This window comes from Mobula hypostoma, chromosome 5 (assembly GCF_963921235.1).
Source record: "Mobula hypostoma chromosome 5, sMobHyp1.1, whole genome shotgun sequence".
In the NCBI taxonomy this organism is placed as follows: Eukaryota; Metazoa; Chordata; class Chondrichthyes; order Myliobatiformes; family Myliobatidae; genus Mobula; species Mobula hypostoma.
In genome coordinates, this window is record NC_086101.1 from 74,871,549 (window position 1) to 74,888,594 (window position 17,046).

At 41.0% G+C, this 17,046-nt stretch overlaps 1 protein-coding gene across 3 annotated transcripts in view; it reads left to right on the forward strand.

The window, feature by feature from the left end:
- The window catches only part of cacnb4a (calcium channel, voltage-dependent, beta 4a subunit), a 311,056-nt gene that overhangs the window by 161,730 nt on the left and 132,280 nt on the right, over positions 1-17,046 (forward strand). For all 3 annotated transcript variants that reach the window (XM_063048561.1, XM_063048563.1, XM_063048564.1), the window contains exons 2-3: positions 6,889-7,008; positions 11,300-11,422. In XM_063048561.1, the coding sequence (XP_062904631.1) occupies positions 6,889-7,008; positions 11,300-11,422 (243 nt within the window). The remainder of the gene's footprint in view (positions 1-6,888; positions 7,009-11,299; positions 11,423-17,046) is intronic.

Below are 17,046 nucleotides of genomic sequence, written 5' to 3' on the forward strand. Positions count from 1 at the left end.
GAGACAAGGACAAATTCAACCTTGTACTTCCCTCATTAACCCACTTGCTTAACCTCATCCCATCATAACGGAGCATGAGATATTTTTATGCTTGGCTAAGAAGGCTGAATTATGTAAAACTGTATTTAATAGTATTATTCAAAGATTAATTAATTCAATAGCCTATAAATGGATTTCATCCTTTACAGTTCACAACATTGTTGTAGCATTTATGCTAATGTCAAATTTAATCACTGGCTGAAAAAGTCATAAAATTCAAGTTGAAGTTGAAGTTTAATTGTCATGCAACCATACTTGAATACACAGGAATACAGCCAAAGGAAACACCGTTACTCTGGGGCCAAGGTACAGCCATACGCAGCACAAGGCACACATAGTACATATACAGTAAGATAGCAGGTACATATAAGATATCAGTAAAATACAGTCACACAAAAAATATAATCCAAGTCCCTGAGAATGTAGGAGAATGGGATTGAAGAGGGATAATAAACCAGATATGATGGAATGGCAGAGCAGATTCAATTGGCTGAATGGCCTAATTCTGCTCCTATGCCTTATGATCATATGGTCTTCTGTCCTAAACCAGGACTTGCAAACTTCCAATGTGGCCATACTCAGCTGAGTGCAGCTGCTGATACGGAGCTGTGTGTTATTGACAGAAATGTGTCAACTATTAAGGCACACTGTCCATGACGGCCTTCTTTCAACAACACACCACACACTCTGGTGGCCATGGAAGAGACGGCAGTAGCGGAGAGGAAGGAAGCTTTCGCACTGCTGTATTGAAAACTCTGTGCAGAAAGTTGAAGTTTGAGGGAGGGAGGGGTTGCGTATCCCGCATTATGCGAGTGTGGGAGGTTGCTGGTAGTGTATTTATTCACCAAGGCTACTGTTGAAAGAGCGAAGTAGGTGATGAATTGCAAAGAGCAAAATCTGGACCAATGCCAGATGATATTTCATGACCTTGCTAAATATATGAAGGTGAGGTCTCGACTATTAGAAATGCAGCCTCTTCATGTGTGTACAGGTGCGCATATACACAAACACACACATACACACCCTATTCAATGCTATTCAATATATTTTAATTCCTGCATATTAAAAAATTGTGTCCATTAAGATACTTATTATTTAAGTCTAATAGGAATGATTCACTATAAATGATATATTTTCCGTTAATGTGTCAATAGAAGGGGAGGGGAGAGAAAGCTATCCAGTCATCACTGGAATGCATATAATAGTAATGACTCAATAAGCTTGGATCTATTATATCTATCATAGATCTATTATTAGATGCATAATAATCTATATCTGCAAAAGATCAATTGAATTAGATTTCATTAACTTATTTATGACAGTATTTTGGTTTATGTGCTGTGTGAGAAATATGTTTTGGGGTGCACTGTTGTCTGGAAAAAGAATATTTCATTTGGCTATATGTATATATGCACAGTCAGATGACAATAAACTTGAATTTGAGCTTGAAATTGAACTTGAAACTGTTTTCTGACATTTGTGCCTTTGGCAATTCTACAGCATAATTTTATGTCTGTTTCTGAGAGATATTTGTGTGTGTGTGTGTGTGTGTGTCTGTGTGTCTGTGTGTCTGTGTCTGTGTGAATAAATACACATATGTAAGTATTTTGTTCAGTTTAATTGAATGCACAATTCTAGCATTGATTATTTATCCCTGGTATCTCCGTGATGTGCCTTGAGGTGCTGTAGCCCATGTGGTGAAGATGCTCACTGTGATGCAGGCTACACCAGGACTTTAGCTTAGTCATTACAATAATATTGCTTAGAAATTGCTTTTGCCTGTTTGCGTGCATTAAACCATCACATCATCAAATGATAGTGGCTGTTCAAAAGCCCACAAAGTAATTGTGAAGTAGACTAAAAAGTTATTTGGAACAACACTCTGGAGATTTGTACTAGAAGCAAGTGGTAGAAGGGGATCCAAATGGGACCAGGCTCAGATGAACACAGGGGATCCCAATTTGTTGCATTACCATTTCAGGAGGTTGTCAGTCCTCTAAGGCAGAATCAGAATCACAATCAAGTTTAATATCACTGAGATATGTTGTGAAATTTGTTGTTTTGTTGTAGCAATACATTTTAAAAAGTTACATTTAAGAAATATATACAGTAGATTCCAGTTAATTGGGTCACATTGGGAGCAGTACAATTTGGCCCAAATATGTGGCTGCCCCAATTAGCTAAAGTTTCATGGAAATAGTTAAAAATATATTAAAAAAACAGGCTACTATCTAACTGAGAAGCAAGTCATACATTTAAAAGAAACACAAAACAAATCAGAACATTACCAATACTACTACAGTCCTACAAAATTGTATTTTATTTCCTAGTAGTTATCGATGGAGAAATTCATCCAGTGTACACTGCCGTGTTCTATTGATTGACTGTAAATGAACAAAGTCATCACAGACCTCTTGTGCAGATAATGGACTGCCTTCATACAATGCTTTACAATTCCATCCTCCAAACCTTCAGTTTCATTGTAACATTCCAGATTATTGTCAATACCTTCCAATTCAGGTTCAGTTTTACATTCAAGTTCAAGTTTAATTATCATTCAACCATGCTTGAATATAGCCTTCCTCTGGGGTCAAGTCCAAAACACGTTATCAACAGCACACAGCATGTAGCACATAGCACAGAGAGTTACGAGAGCAGAAAACAGTCACAAAAAATATATATTCTTTGTAGTTCCTAACTTGTTGAAGAAATGAAATCATTCCCAGTTCTGGCATCTCCAAGACTGAATGCTTGAACCCACAGTGAACAAAACAGCTCCGAATTGTCCTTCTGCTTATTTCTTGCCAAATATCAGTGACAAGAATCATTGCCTTTTGAACACAGACACACACAACTGATGCTACTTAAAAACTGTTCACTCTAAGCAAGGTGTAGCGTCAAGAGGCCGCAGAACTGCATATGACTGACGCTAGTTAGAAACTGCTCAGCAACAATGTCCTGTCCCAATTAAGCTATATAGGTTCCCAAATAAACTAAGGAAATCCAGGCAACACACATCAAAGTTGCTGGTGAACGCAGCAGGCCAGGCAGCATCTATAGGAAGAGGCGCAGTCGACGTTTCAGGCCGAGACCCTTCGTCAGGACTAACTGAAGGAAGAGTGAGTAAGGGATTTGAAAGCTGGAGGGGGAGGGGGAGATGCAAAATGATAGGAGAAGACAGGAGGGGGAGGGATAGAGCCGAGAGCTGGACAGGTGATAGGCAAAAGGGGATACGAGAGGATCATGGGACAGGAGGTCCGGGAAGAAAGACGGGGGGGGGGTGACCCAGAGGATGGGCAAGAGGTATATTCAGAGGGACAGAGGGAGAAAAAGGAGAGTGAGAGAAAGTGTGCATAAAAATGAGTAACAGCTGGGGTACGAGGGGGAGGTGGGGCCTAGCGGAAGTTAGAGAAGTCAATCTTCATGCCATCAGGTTGGAGGCTACCCAGACGGAATATAAGGTGTTGTTCCTCCAACCTGAGTGTGGCTTCATCTTTACAGTAGAGGAGGCCGTGGATAGACATGTCAAAATGGGAATGGGATGTGGAATTAAAATGTGTGGCCACTGGGAGATCCTGCTTTCTCTGGCGGACAGAGCGTAGATGTTCAGCAAAGCGGTCTCCCAGTCTGCGTCGGGTCTCACCAATATATAAAAGGCCACATTGGGAGCACCGGACGCAGTATATCACCCCAGTCGACTCACAGGTGAAGTGATTCCTCAACTGGAAGGACTGTTTGGGGCCCTGAATGGTGGTAAGGGAGGAAGTGTAAGGGCACGTGTAGCACTTGTTCCGCTTACACGGATAAGTGCCAGGAGGGAGATCAGTGGGGAGGGATGGGGGGGACGAATGGACAAGGGAGTTGTGTAGGGAGCGATCCCTGCGGAATGCAGAGAGAGGGGGGGAGGTTTGTTCTTCAAGAGTTGTGCCAAATAAGTTGCTACCCTGATTAACCAATGGCCAAATTAACGGGAATCCACTGTATATAAAAAATTAAATTAGATAAGAGGTGCCAAAGAGAGCAACAATAATGAGCCATTAGTGAGGAAATGAGGAATAGTGAAGGGCACTGTCCATTAGTAGCCGGTCACTTGTCACACATGTTATAGTTGTCATGTTGGAGAGTAAGATTGGCAGGGAGACGGAAGAAGCTCCAAACAATGCTGAGATGAACTTAGCCATTTTATTTAGTGAAATTAATGCTAGGGCATGGGTATAGGGAGGGAGGTGAGTGGGATTAGTGTTGCTAGGGGAGGGTCGGGGTGAGGATGTATGTGTGTGGGAGTTGATGCTTGAAACCTGCTAGGGCCACTTTCAGAGATTTGGGCAGTATCAGCCAGAGGTTTGGAGCAATTGGAGGTATGGACATTTCACAAGAAATATCATCATTTCCCAAGACATGTCTAGGTAAATAACATGTCACTGAAAAAAATATACTGTTTCTCTTGTAAATATGTTGGTCATCTATCCACACACACACACACACACACACACACACACACACACACACATGCACACACATATCCTGTTCAATGCTGATCTAACTCCTCCTGCAAACTTTGATAGCCTTCCTTGCTGTTCACTACACCCACAATCTTGGTGTCATTTGTGAATTTGATGATCCAATTTATCACATTATCATCAGGCCATTGATATTGATGACAGACAACAATGGACCCAACCTGCGACACACTGCTAAGTCACAGGCCTCCAGTCAGAAAGATTTAATAGTGCACGCTGGCTTTTTCCACAAAGTTACGTTTAATCCAATTTACTGCTTCATCATGAATGCCAAACCACTCACTTTTCTTGATCAGTCTCCCATGTAGGACCTTGCTAAAGTCCATGTAGATAGCATCCACTGATTTGCTTTCATCAGCATTCCTGATAACTTCCTCGAAAAACTCTATAAGATTGATTAGACACAACCTATCCCACATACTATTCACCATCTGTCCCTGACTGTCTAAAAACATATATATATCTGGTCCCTTAGAATACCTTCCAATAACTTTCCCACTTCTGATGTCATGCTCACCTGCCTAGAATTTTCTAACATATTCTTAGAAGTTGTCTTAAACAGTAGAACAACATTAGCTATCACCCAATCCTCCAGTACCTCACCTGTGACTAAAGATATTTTAAATGTCTCTGCCAGAGACCACAGGGTCTGAGGAAACACCTTATCAAACCCTTGGGATTTATCCATTCTAATTTGCTTCACCACAGCCAACACATCCTCCTCTGCCATTTGTATAGGGTCCATGACCTCACTGCTCTTTTGCCTTACTCCATAGACTATGTCCACCTCCCAAGTAAATAGAGATGCAAGTTCTCCCCCATCTCTTTCAGCACCATACATAGAATACAACGTTGATCTTCCAGAGGACCAGTTTTGTCCCTTGCTATCCTTTTGTTATTAATATATCTGTAGAAGCCATTAGGATTCTCCTTCACCTTGTCTTCTAGAGCAACCTCATGCTCCTTTCAGCCCTCCTGATTTCATTCTTAAGTGTTCTCTTGCATTTCTTATATTCCTCAAGTACCTTATTTGTTCCTACCTGCCTAGGCCTACTATACACCTCCCTCTTTATCTTATCCAGGGCTTCAATACCTCTTGAAAACCAAGGATCCCTAAACCTGTTATGCATGCCTTTTATTCTGACAGGAACATACAAACTCTGCACTCTCAAAATTTCACTTTTGAAGGCCTCCCACTTACCAAGTACACCCTTTCCAGAAAACAACCTGGTCCAATTTACACTTGCCATATCCTTTCTGATACCACCAAAATTGGCCTTTTTCCAATTTAGAATCTCAACCCAAGGACCAGACCTATCCTTTTCCATAAATGCCTTGAAACTAATGGCATTGTGATCACTGGATGCGAAGTGTTTCCCTACACAAACTTCTGTCACCTGCCCTGTCTCATCCCCTAAAAAGAAATCTAGTATCACACTCTCCAGTTGGGACTTCTATGTACTGATGATTTCCTGAATAAATCTGACAAACTCTATCCCATCTGTTCCTATTACAGTATGGGAGTTTCAGTCATTATGTAGAAAATTAAAATCACCTTCTATTACAGTAATGTATTTCTTGTAACCATCTGTGATCTCTTTACAAATTTGTTCCTCTAGTTCCCATTGATTTTTGGGTGGTCAGTAATATAATCCCATTAACGTGGATATAACTTTCTTATTCCTCAGTTCTACCTATAAAGCCTCATTAGACGAGCTCTCCAGATCTGTCTTGACTGAGCACTTCTGTGGCATTTTCCCTGACTGGTAGTGTCACCCCTCCCCCTTTTATCTTTCCCACTCTTTTACAACCAAAACTACAGAACCCTGGAATTTATATTGATTAAAAACAACACTGGTCCTTGCACTGTCTTTTGTGGCACACTAGTGGACACAGGACTCGAGTCTGGGAAGCAACTCTCGACCATCACCCTCTTCTTCTTATCACTGAATCCAGTCCACCATCTTTACCTGCATACCGTGTGATGTGACCTTCCAGACTAGCTTGTCAAAAGGTAATCTGCAAAATGCCTTGTTAAAGTTCTTCTCGACAGCAACGTGCTAACATGTACTGATTGCTCCCGTGAAAACTTGCTTTCCCGTGCTGACTGGTAAGGTGTGACACTTCACACTGCGAGGCAACAACATTTTTCCATGTACCATCTTGAGCTCGTGTGCCATAGGTTTGCCACCCCTGCATTTATAAAGGCCATATTGTAAATGGTAACTGTAAGATAAACTTGCCATTGAATAACAGGTGATTTGTTTTACCAGGATAAACCCACTACCTTTGTGTGTTTTGATTTTCTGACTTTTGGTCTTTATTGCAGGGTTCAGCAGATTCTTACACAAGTAGGCCATCGGATTCTGACGTTTCCCTAGAGGAAGATCGAGATGGGATTCGGCGTGAGTCTGAGCAGCAAGCAGCCGTACAACTTGAAAGAGCCAAAGTAAGGACAATGTGGCTGAACTTTACCTTCTTCAGATAAATCAGGGGAAGAGGAAAATGCTGTTTCAGTGTAATGGACTGGATGCAATTGAATCTTGTCGAGGTTTTGATCAGAACTAATTTTCTGGAATTTACTGAGTGGCAGATGGAGCCTGTATTCCTTATGTAGTTCAGAAGTTAGGCTCAATGTTACTGGGGTTTGACAGCATTGTGCTGAGCAAACTCCTCTCTGAGTTGAAATAAGATCAGTGACCCCATTGGTGAGTATTGCAGTTCTGTACTTTAGGAGGCAAGTATTTTTTCAAATTATTTTGCTTTGGTTTATTGTCTTTTTTATATACAGTACTTCAATGTATATTTGTTATTAACAGTGCTTTTAGAAAATTGTCTATTTTAATTTTAGGAGTTTTTAAATGTTTCTGAATGTTAGAGTTGCTACCAATCTGTTAAAATCACTTAGAGATTTGGCAGAGACAATACTTTGTGCCAGGAGCTAACAGGGTCATTTCAGAGTGGGATCTTGGCAATAGCTAAGCTGCCTTCCTAAGGTGATTGAGCCTGCAGGAACTACAGGTAGAAATTCTGAAACCACACTAGTTCAAGTTTACTGTCATTCACCCTATACATGTATTCTACTTCCACACCAAGATGCACAACACAGTACATTTATTGTAACTCACATTCATACTTGAGTAATTGGAACTATTAAGGTGAAGTTCACAAATAAACATATGAGATTATACTTTGAATGTTAAGACATAATATACTAATTTAGATGCAATGAAGTGAACTTCTGTAATGAACCAGAGGCCAATGCACTATTAGTGCAGTTAGTCATACAGCTCAGAAGCAGGCCCTTCTGCCCAAACTGTTTGTGCCGACCAGGTTGTCTACACAAGCTTGTTCCACTACACCTCTTCAACCTTTCTATCCATGTACCTGTCTAATGTCTAATTGTAATATACCCATCTTTGCCACTTTATCCAGCAGCTTGTCTCATATACCCACCACCCTCGGTGTGAAAAGGTATCCCTTCAACTCTCTTTTAAAACTTTTTCCTCTCACTATGAACCTGTGCCCTCTAACCATGCTGTGGAAAAGAAGACCATCACCATTCACCTTATCGTTGCCCCTCTATATATTATAAACCTCTACAAGGTCACCCCCTCAGCTTCTCTTTCCTCCACGGTATCCAGTCTGTCAAGGTAATATCCTTCTGAATATTTTCTGCCATCTTTCCGGCTTAATGACATCCTTGCAGAAGTGCACACAGTATTTCAACTGCATTCTCACTAATGTCTTGCACAAGATACTAATGGCAATAAATTTTGAAGCAACTGTGTCACATTACTCAACTTATAAGCATTGCATATTTGCTTTCATTGTCACTCTGTGAATTTGAAGTCAGTATGGACTTCAAAAGTGTTTATTTCCTCAGGGCTTTCCATTCTGCCAGCATTACTTGCATAAAAGAGATTTCTGCTGGGCAACTGAAGCAGAAGAAACCACTGCAAAAATTAACACCTAGCTTTAAAGCAACCAGTCACTTACAAGGTTGCATCAATGATGAAATCCTCAAGCAATCTGGCAATTGACAGAATGAATGGCAGGACACACTCTTGTTTTCCAGAAGGGTACAAATTACAACAGGAGATAGAAAAGGCATGCAAAAAGAGCAATATTAAGATGGTAATGGGGGATTTCAATATGCAGGTAGACTGGGAAAATCAGAGGTTGGTGCTGGATCCCAAGAGTAGGAATTTGTAGAATGCCTGTGAGATATCTTTTTAGAGTAGCTAGTGGTTAAACTCACAAAGGAAAAAAGCAATTCTGAATTGGGTGTTGCATATTGAACCAGGTTTGATTAGGGAGCTTAAGATAAAGGAATCCTTCGGAGGTAGTGGTCATAAAATGATAGAGTTCACCCTGCAATCTGAGAGAGGGCAAAGTTAAAAGTGGATGTATTGATATTACAGTTGAGTAAAGGTAACTACAGAGGCAGGAGAAAGGAGCCAGCCAAAGTTGGAAGGGGACACTAGCAAGGATGACAGCAGAACAGCAATGGCTGGAGTTTCTGGAAGTAATTCAGAAGATGTGAAGTTGGTTCATCCCAAAGAAGAAGAAACATTCTAAAAGGAGGGAAAGAACATACAATATGACAAAAACTAAGTCCAAGTTCAAGCTTAATTATCATGCCTCCAATCCAGCATAGACACTGCGCTACACCAGCTCCAGTGTCTCCCCTCCTGGCACTGCAGTAGGTAACATCTTGGCATGAGGCCTAGTCCTTGCTACAACCGAGGCCACGTAGCTTCCCAGCAGTTGGTATTGCCAATAAACCTGTGAACTGGGCTTGAAGTATTCTATGTTACCAATGTCCACAGGGTCTTGCAATCACAAGAAAAATATCTAAGATGATTGCTCGCTGTTAGACTGCATACCACCTTCGCGCAAAGACTCCGACAGGCAGCAATGTGGTCCGCACCAAGTCCAGCTCCTCCATCTCCTCTGCTAATGAGCAACTCACTGATGAGGAGGACCTGCAGCACTTGAAGTTATTAATGTCCAGCAGTGTCTTGCAGAGGTAAAAAAGACATATAAAAAAGACAAAGACACCTTTTGTTGGCCCCAGGGAGGCAGCTGTGTCCAAGCACAACACCACCTTACCAGAAGCACTAGTGCATAGATAGAGGACTGGGAAGCTTTTTAAAAACCAATAAAGGACAACTAGTAAAACAATAAGGAGAGAAAAGATGAAATATGAAAGTAAGCTGGCCAATAATATAAGATAGGATGCCAAAAGTTTTTATTATAGATACAAAGACTAAAAGAAAAGTGAGAGTGAATTATCAGACTGCTGAAAAATGATGATGGAGAGGTAGTAGTGGGGGGAAAAGGAATGGTGGTCGACCTCCGTAAGTATTTTGCATCAATCTTCACTGTGGAAGACTCAAGCAGAAGTGAGTTTAGTTGCAATTACTAAAGAGAAGGTGGTTGGGAAGCTGAAAAGTCTGAAGGTAGATGTGGTGTATGGGACCAGGTGAGATCATCATTATGTGCACTCCCAGAAACTTGGTGCTCCTAACTCACTCTCAGGAGGAGTGGTCAGCCAGCACCTCCCTAAGATCTACAATTATCGCTTTAGTATTGTCCATTTTGAGACTCAAGTTGAGCTCGCATCATTCAACCAGCCGCTATACCTCCTCTCTGTGGGCCATCTCGTCGTTGTTGATGAGGACAACCACTGTTGTGTCGTGAGTGAATTTGACGGTTCAGTTTGAACTGGATCTAGCAGTACAGCCATGTGTCAGCAGCGTGAAGAGCAGCGGGCTCAGTATGCAGCCCCGGAAAGTGCCAGTCCTCAGACCAATGGAGCTAGAGAGTGATTCCAGAGGACTGGAAAACCACAAGTGCCACCGCAAGAAGGGATAGAGGGAAAAATAGGAAATGATTGACAGGTTAGCCTAACTTCAGTGGTTGGCAGGATGCTAGAATCCATTATTAAGGATGAGGTTTCAGGGTACTTAGAGGCACACAGTAGAACAAGCCAAGTCACCAAGGCATTCTATGTCAATTGCCTACAAAATGAAGGAAGAGCTCAAAGTTCAAAATTCATATATTATCAAAGTAGGTGTACCATATCCAACTTTTAGGTTCGTCTTCTTGCAGGAAGCCATGAGAAAAGAAACGTAATAGAATCTACTAAGATATCCCCTCACAACAAAGAGTAACAAGCACCCAATCTGTGAAAAAAAAGCTTTGCAAACAATAAAAAAGTGAGCAAACAATAAAAAAGTGAACACACAATACACAGAACATGAATCGCAGAGTCCCCGAGAGTGAGTGCACAGCCCAGAGACAGTTCAGCACTAGCTGGTCCAGGAGCCCGATGGCTGTAATCCACAGCCATGGAGCCAGTTTAGCACTGCATTCCCATCGCAATCACAAAGAACCACAGAAAGGTTGTGGGGAAGCAAAGTGTAATGAAGGGTTGTGTCCTATTAACTGCTAATCCTGAAGTATGAGGAATGAGTAATTTGGTAAAGGATAGATTCTGCAGGTGCAGGAAATCCAAAGCAACAAACACAAAATGCTGGAGCAACTCAGCAGGCCACATAGCATGTATGGAAATGAATAAACAGTTGACGATTCGGGATGATTTCCTTCATCAGGAACTCGTTACATACTCATTATCTGCAATATTATTATAATTACTATATACAAAAGCTGAAATCACTGAACTTTAAGGTTGCTATGTAAATGTAACCAAACATGCTTGGTTTCTTTTCCAGACAAAACCTGTTGCATTCGCAGTTAGAACAAATGTCACTTACTGTGGCGCCCTGGATGAAGATGTGCCAGTGCCAGGAACTGCCATCTCCTTTGATGCCAAAGACTTTCTACATATTAAAGAAGTAAGTCTCTGAGATTCATTAACGGGAAATAGAGTCTATCAACCCTGGGCATTTAAATATCATCAATATTAGCATCCATCACTTTGGTTCTCACAGATCATTGTGAAATTCTGTATAATTTTAGCCCATTTCAGTTTGGGCTCAGTGCCTGAAAATTAGTGGGTTTCTAAAGTTGTAAGCCTTGAAACCATATCTGAATAAACATTGGTCAGGCTGTAGGTAGGGAGCTTTCTCAGTCTGAAACAATGTCTTAAAACTGACGGGTGAAAGCAGCATTTTAAACGTTCTGCCATGGTCTGTACTGGACTTGAAATGATGATTGTCCATCATGTCTGACAATGACTGGAAACCCGTGCGGGAGAGATTTTAAAGTGGAAAAGCCACTTCACTGAGTCAATTCCACTCTCCTGACCTCAGAAGCCCAAGTCCAGTGGTACAAGCAAGGGTCACAAACTGGGGTCTTCCTTGGTTGCAGTGGATGACCATGACATCTTCTGTGCCTTGTCGTGCCCTTCACTCTCTGCAGACAGTTGCAGTACCACTTTCCTGGCTATCGAGTCTCACTGTAGATCTCAACTGCCCACTCTGCCAGAGCTGACTTCACATGTTAAGACAGGCATGACCTTTGCTCACTGGGTATGAGGCCCACTGGCTACCCTCACCTGCTTTAGCTCACCTGCTGAAGCGGTGACCAGTACGTGGCCTCTGTCGCATGCAAACGGCTACTTGGAGCCACTGGTGAGAGTTGAGTGTCCAGTGGGAACCAAAGGTGAGTGAGCTGCCTCAGAATGGACACAACACGCTCCTTCATCAGGGGTGCTGCCCCTCCTTGGACATCCCATATACTCTGCCTTGAAATAATAGGTGTGAAACTAGATGGTGAGATAATTGGAACAATGCCGGAAACAGACAGCATCTGTGATAATGTAAAATGGCAGAGAAAGAGATGGGAGAATTGAACAAGGTAAGAGCAGAGTAAATGTGTGATTATGCTTCTCTGACTGTGTTGCTAATTAGCAGGGGTGTGTGGGTCATGCCCAGCTGGTGAGGCCATACAAAGAGACCATAAGATCATAGGACTTTGGAGCAGAATTAGGCCATTTGACCCATCAAGCCGGCTCTGCCATTCAATCATGGCTGGTTTATTATCCCTCTCAATCCAATTCCCCTGCCTTCTCCTCATACCCTTTAATGCCGTTATTAATCAAGATCTTATCAACCTCCACGTTAAATATATCCAATGACATGGACTCTACAGCCGTCCGTGGCAATGAATTCCACAGATTCACCACTTTCCAGCTAAAGACAATTTTCCTCTTCTCTGTTCTAAAGGGACATCCTTCTACTCTGAGGCTGTGCCTTCTGGTCCTAGTCTTCCCCACTATAGGAAACATCTTCTCCATATCCACTCTATCTAGGCCTTTCAAAATTCGAGAGGTTGCAATGATATTCACCACTTATTCTTCTCATCTCCAGCAAGTACATGCCCAGAACCATCAGATATGCCTCGCACATTAACCCTTTCATTCTTGGGGTCATTCTCATGAACCATTCTCATGAACCTCTGGACCCATCCTTTCTTCAAATAGGGGCCCAAAATTCCTCACCGATTCTCCAAGCGCTGACTGACCAACGCCTTATTAGTTCTCAGCATTATATTCTCACTTTTATATTCCAGTCCTGTCTCGAAATGAAGAGAGAAACTGAGCCAAAATCACAGATGGATGAGTTCCAGCAGAAGCAGCCAAATCTGATATCAGCAGAAAAAGCGAGTTAACTAAAGTTGAAGAATTTAGTATGACCAGTTAACTGTATTGTAAGTGATTAGATAATCGCTTAGATCTTTGCAGGAGTGAAGCTATTGAAGATTGCTTTGATTCCAAGAGTGAATGGGATAATCAAGCTCTGTGAATTGTGAATTTCTGCCAACAAGATTGAAGTTTGTATATGAATGTTCCTTTCCATCACAAATATATGAACGTGGGAAACAGGGGTAGGCCAATTAACCCACTAAGTGTGAACCACCATTCAATAATATCATGCCCTCAACAATACTTCTTTGCTCTTCTCCCAATACAACTTGACTTCCTTGTGGCTCAGACATCTATCTGTCTCCACCTTGAATATATTAATGATTCTGCCTTCACAATTCTCTGAGGCAAAGAATTCCAAAGATTCATCAGCACCCTGAGAGAAGAAATTCCTTCTTGTCCCTGTCTTAAATGGGCAACCCTTTATTTGGAAATGATGAGCTTTGTTCCAGATAGGGGAAACATCCTCTCAGCATTCACTCTGTGCACCCCCTCAGAATCTTATACATATTCTTTTATACCCGAAAGCATATTGGCCCATGTTGTTTATCCCCATTCATATATCAGCCCCTTCACCTCTGCACCAAAAAAGTGAATCTTCTCTGCGTGGCCATCAATGTAAATTCAATGGATTCCCATTAATTAGGCCATATCGGGACCAGGACATTTTGGCCCAGTTAAGCGGCTGCCCCAGTTAGCCAAAGTTTCATGGAAATATTTTAAAAAATAAAAGAAGAATACAAGCTATGATTTAACTGAGTAACAAATTATGTATTTATATTAAATACAGAACAAATTAGAACACTATCAATGCTACTGCAGTACTATAAAACTTTATATAGTTCTGAATAATTATCAACAGAGGGATTCATCCAGTGTACGTGTCCTGTAGATTGACTGTAAATGAACAAAATCAGCACAGACACCTAATGTAGATAATGGTACCTGCCTGCATACCATGCTATTGACAATTGTTTTCTCCAAATCTTCATTTTCATTGTAACATTCAAGGTGATTTCCAATACCTTTAAATTCTTCATAGTTCCTACATAAAATTGTTTCATTTTCACTCCCGATCATTTTTGGCATCTCCAAGCCTGAATGCTTGTAACCGTAGTGTGCAAAACAGTTTTGAATTATCTTACTGTTTATTTCTCACCAACTATCAGTGACAAAAATCATTGCTTTCAGAGCACAAATGCATACAACTGATTCTACTTAAAAACTGTTCGTTTTAAGCACAGTGTAGTGACTGGAGGCCTCACAAGTGCAAGTGACTAACACTAGTTAGAAACTGTTCAGCAACAACCTTCTGTCAAGTCAAGACAAGTCATTTTATTGTCATTTTGACTATAACTGCTGGTACAGTACACAGTAAAAATGAGACAATGTTTTACAGGACCATGGTGCTACATGAACAATACAAAAACTACACTGAAGTAAATAAAACAACGCAGAACTACACTAGACTACAGACCTACCCAGGACTGCATAAAGTGCACAAAACAGTGCCGGCATTACAATAAATAATAAACAAGACAATAGGCACAGTAGAGGGCAGTAGGCTGGTGTCAGTCCAGGCTCTGGGTATTGAGGAATACAGGTATTGGGCTGAATGGCCAAATTCTGCTCCTATGTCTTCTAGTCTTATGGTCTTAAGTTGCATAAATGTTGGTTTTGTCAAAAATAAACTACAGTTCTGCAGTTCTGGCAGAAAGGATGTAGTTAAGATTGAGAGGATGCAGAAAAGACTCTCATGGATGTGACCTGGATCAGAGGGTTTGAGTTATCAGAAGAGATTGGATAGGCTAGGTCTCCTTTTATTTGGAGTGAAGGAGAATTAGAGGTAACACAGTTGAAGAATTTAAAATTATGAGAGGCAATAGGTAGGCTATCTAGGCAGTGTCTATTTCCCATAATACAGGTGTTTACAACTAGAGCATATCAGTTTAAGTAAAAGGGAGGATGTTTAAAGGAGATATGTGCAGCGGAGGTCCTGGTTATGTGACCAATGACAGCAGGCAGACAATCTCTGAAAAATACTGATAATGGCTGGGGTCACCCATCTTGTAAAGACACTGCCCAGAAGAAGGCAATGGCAAATCACTGCTGCAGAAGAATTTGCCAAGAACGATCATGGTCATGGAAAGACCATGATCAGTCACGTTAGATGAACATGGCACAAATGAACAAATGATGAGGAATAACTTTTTCAAGTCAAGACTAGCTGGTATCTGGAATGAGCTCCCAGAAGAGGTACTGAAGGCAGGAACAGCAACAACATTTAAGAGGCATTTTGACAGGTACTTGAATGATCAGGGCACAGAGGGATATGGAAATAATGCAGACAAGTGTTTTTGATAGACATGATGATTGGCACAGAGGTGCTGGGTCAAAGGGCCTGTTCTATGCTGTAAAAGCTGAAGATTCTATTGGTCAATTTATTATCAATGAGGCAATAGAAAGCCATTCAAAAATTCAAAAAACATTCATGGTTTCATGAAAGAGACATCATATTTGCAAATATGCCGGAGTTCTTTGAGAATATAACACATGAGGGAACAAGCATATATGTTAGTATATCTTAGTATATCTAGAAAGCGTTCAATAAGGCTCCACTTTAAAAGTAACTGTATAGAGAAAGACTACACAGGGTTGGGATTAATATTTTGGCATGGAAAGGGAATTGGATAACTTATAGTAAACACAGAACCAAACAAATGGATCATTTCTAATTGGCAATCAATAATCAAAATCAGAATCAGAATCAGGTTTATTATCATCAGCATGTGACATGATATTTGTTAACTTAGCAGCAGCAGTTCAATGCGATACATAATCTAGCAGAGAGAGAAAGAAAAAATAATAAATAAAATACAACATAATAATAAGTAATCAAGTAAATCAATTGCATATATTGAACAGATTTTTTTAAAGTGCAAAAACAGAAATACTATATATTAAAAAAATGAAGTAGTGTCCAAAGCTTCAATGTCTATTTAGGAATCAGATGGCAGAGGAGAAGAAGCTGTTCCTGAATCGTTGAGTGTGTGTCTTCAGGCTTCTGTATCTCCTACCTGATGGTAACAGTGAGAAAAGGGCATGCCCTGGGTGCTGGAGGTCCTTAATAATGGACGCTACCTTTCTGAGACACCGCTCCCTGAAGATGTCCTGGGTACTTTGTAGGCTAGTGCCCAAGATGGAGCTGACTAGATTTGCAACCTTCTGCAGCTTCTTTTGGTCCTGTGCAGCAGCCCCTCCATACCAGACAGTGATGCAGCCTGTCAGAATGCTGTCCACAGTACAACTATAGAAGTTTTTGAGTGTACTTGTTGACATGCCAAATCTCTTCAAACTCCTAATAAAGTATAGCTGCTGTCTTGCCTTCTTTATAACTGCATTGATATGTTGGGACCAGGTTAGATCCTCAGAAATCTTGACACCCAGGAACTTGAAGCTGCTCACTCTCTCCACTTCTGATCTCTCTATGAGGATTGGTATGTGCTCTTTCGTCTTACCCACTGGAATACCATTGGAACATCACAGCCAGCAAGACCATATTAAGGGAGCATGGGCCCATATCAGTGCTAGATCCTTGAGGATTTAATATCTGTACTAATGACCCACATGAAGCGACCTAATGTTCCAAAACCAAATTTGCAGACGATTAAAAAAAGTTTAAAAAGTTGTAAGGAAGACTCAGCAAGTCTACAAGAAGGTAACAACAGAATAAGTAAGTGGGCAATAAAGTGGACTTCATTGTGAGAAAATGTGAAGTTACCCATTTCGAAAGGAAGAAGAAAAGAAAACAAA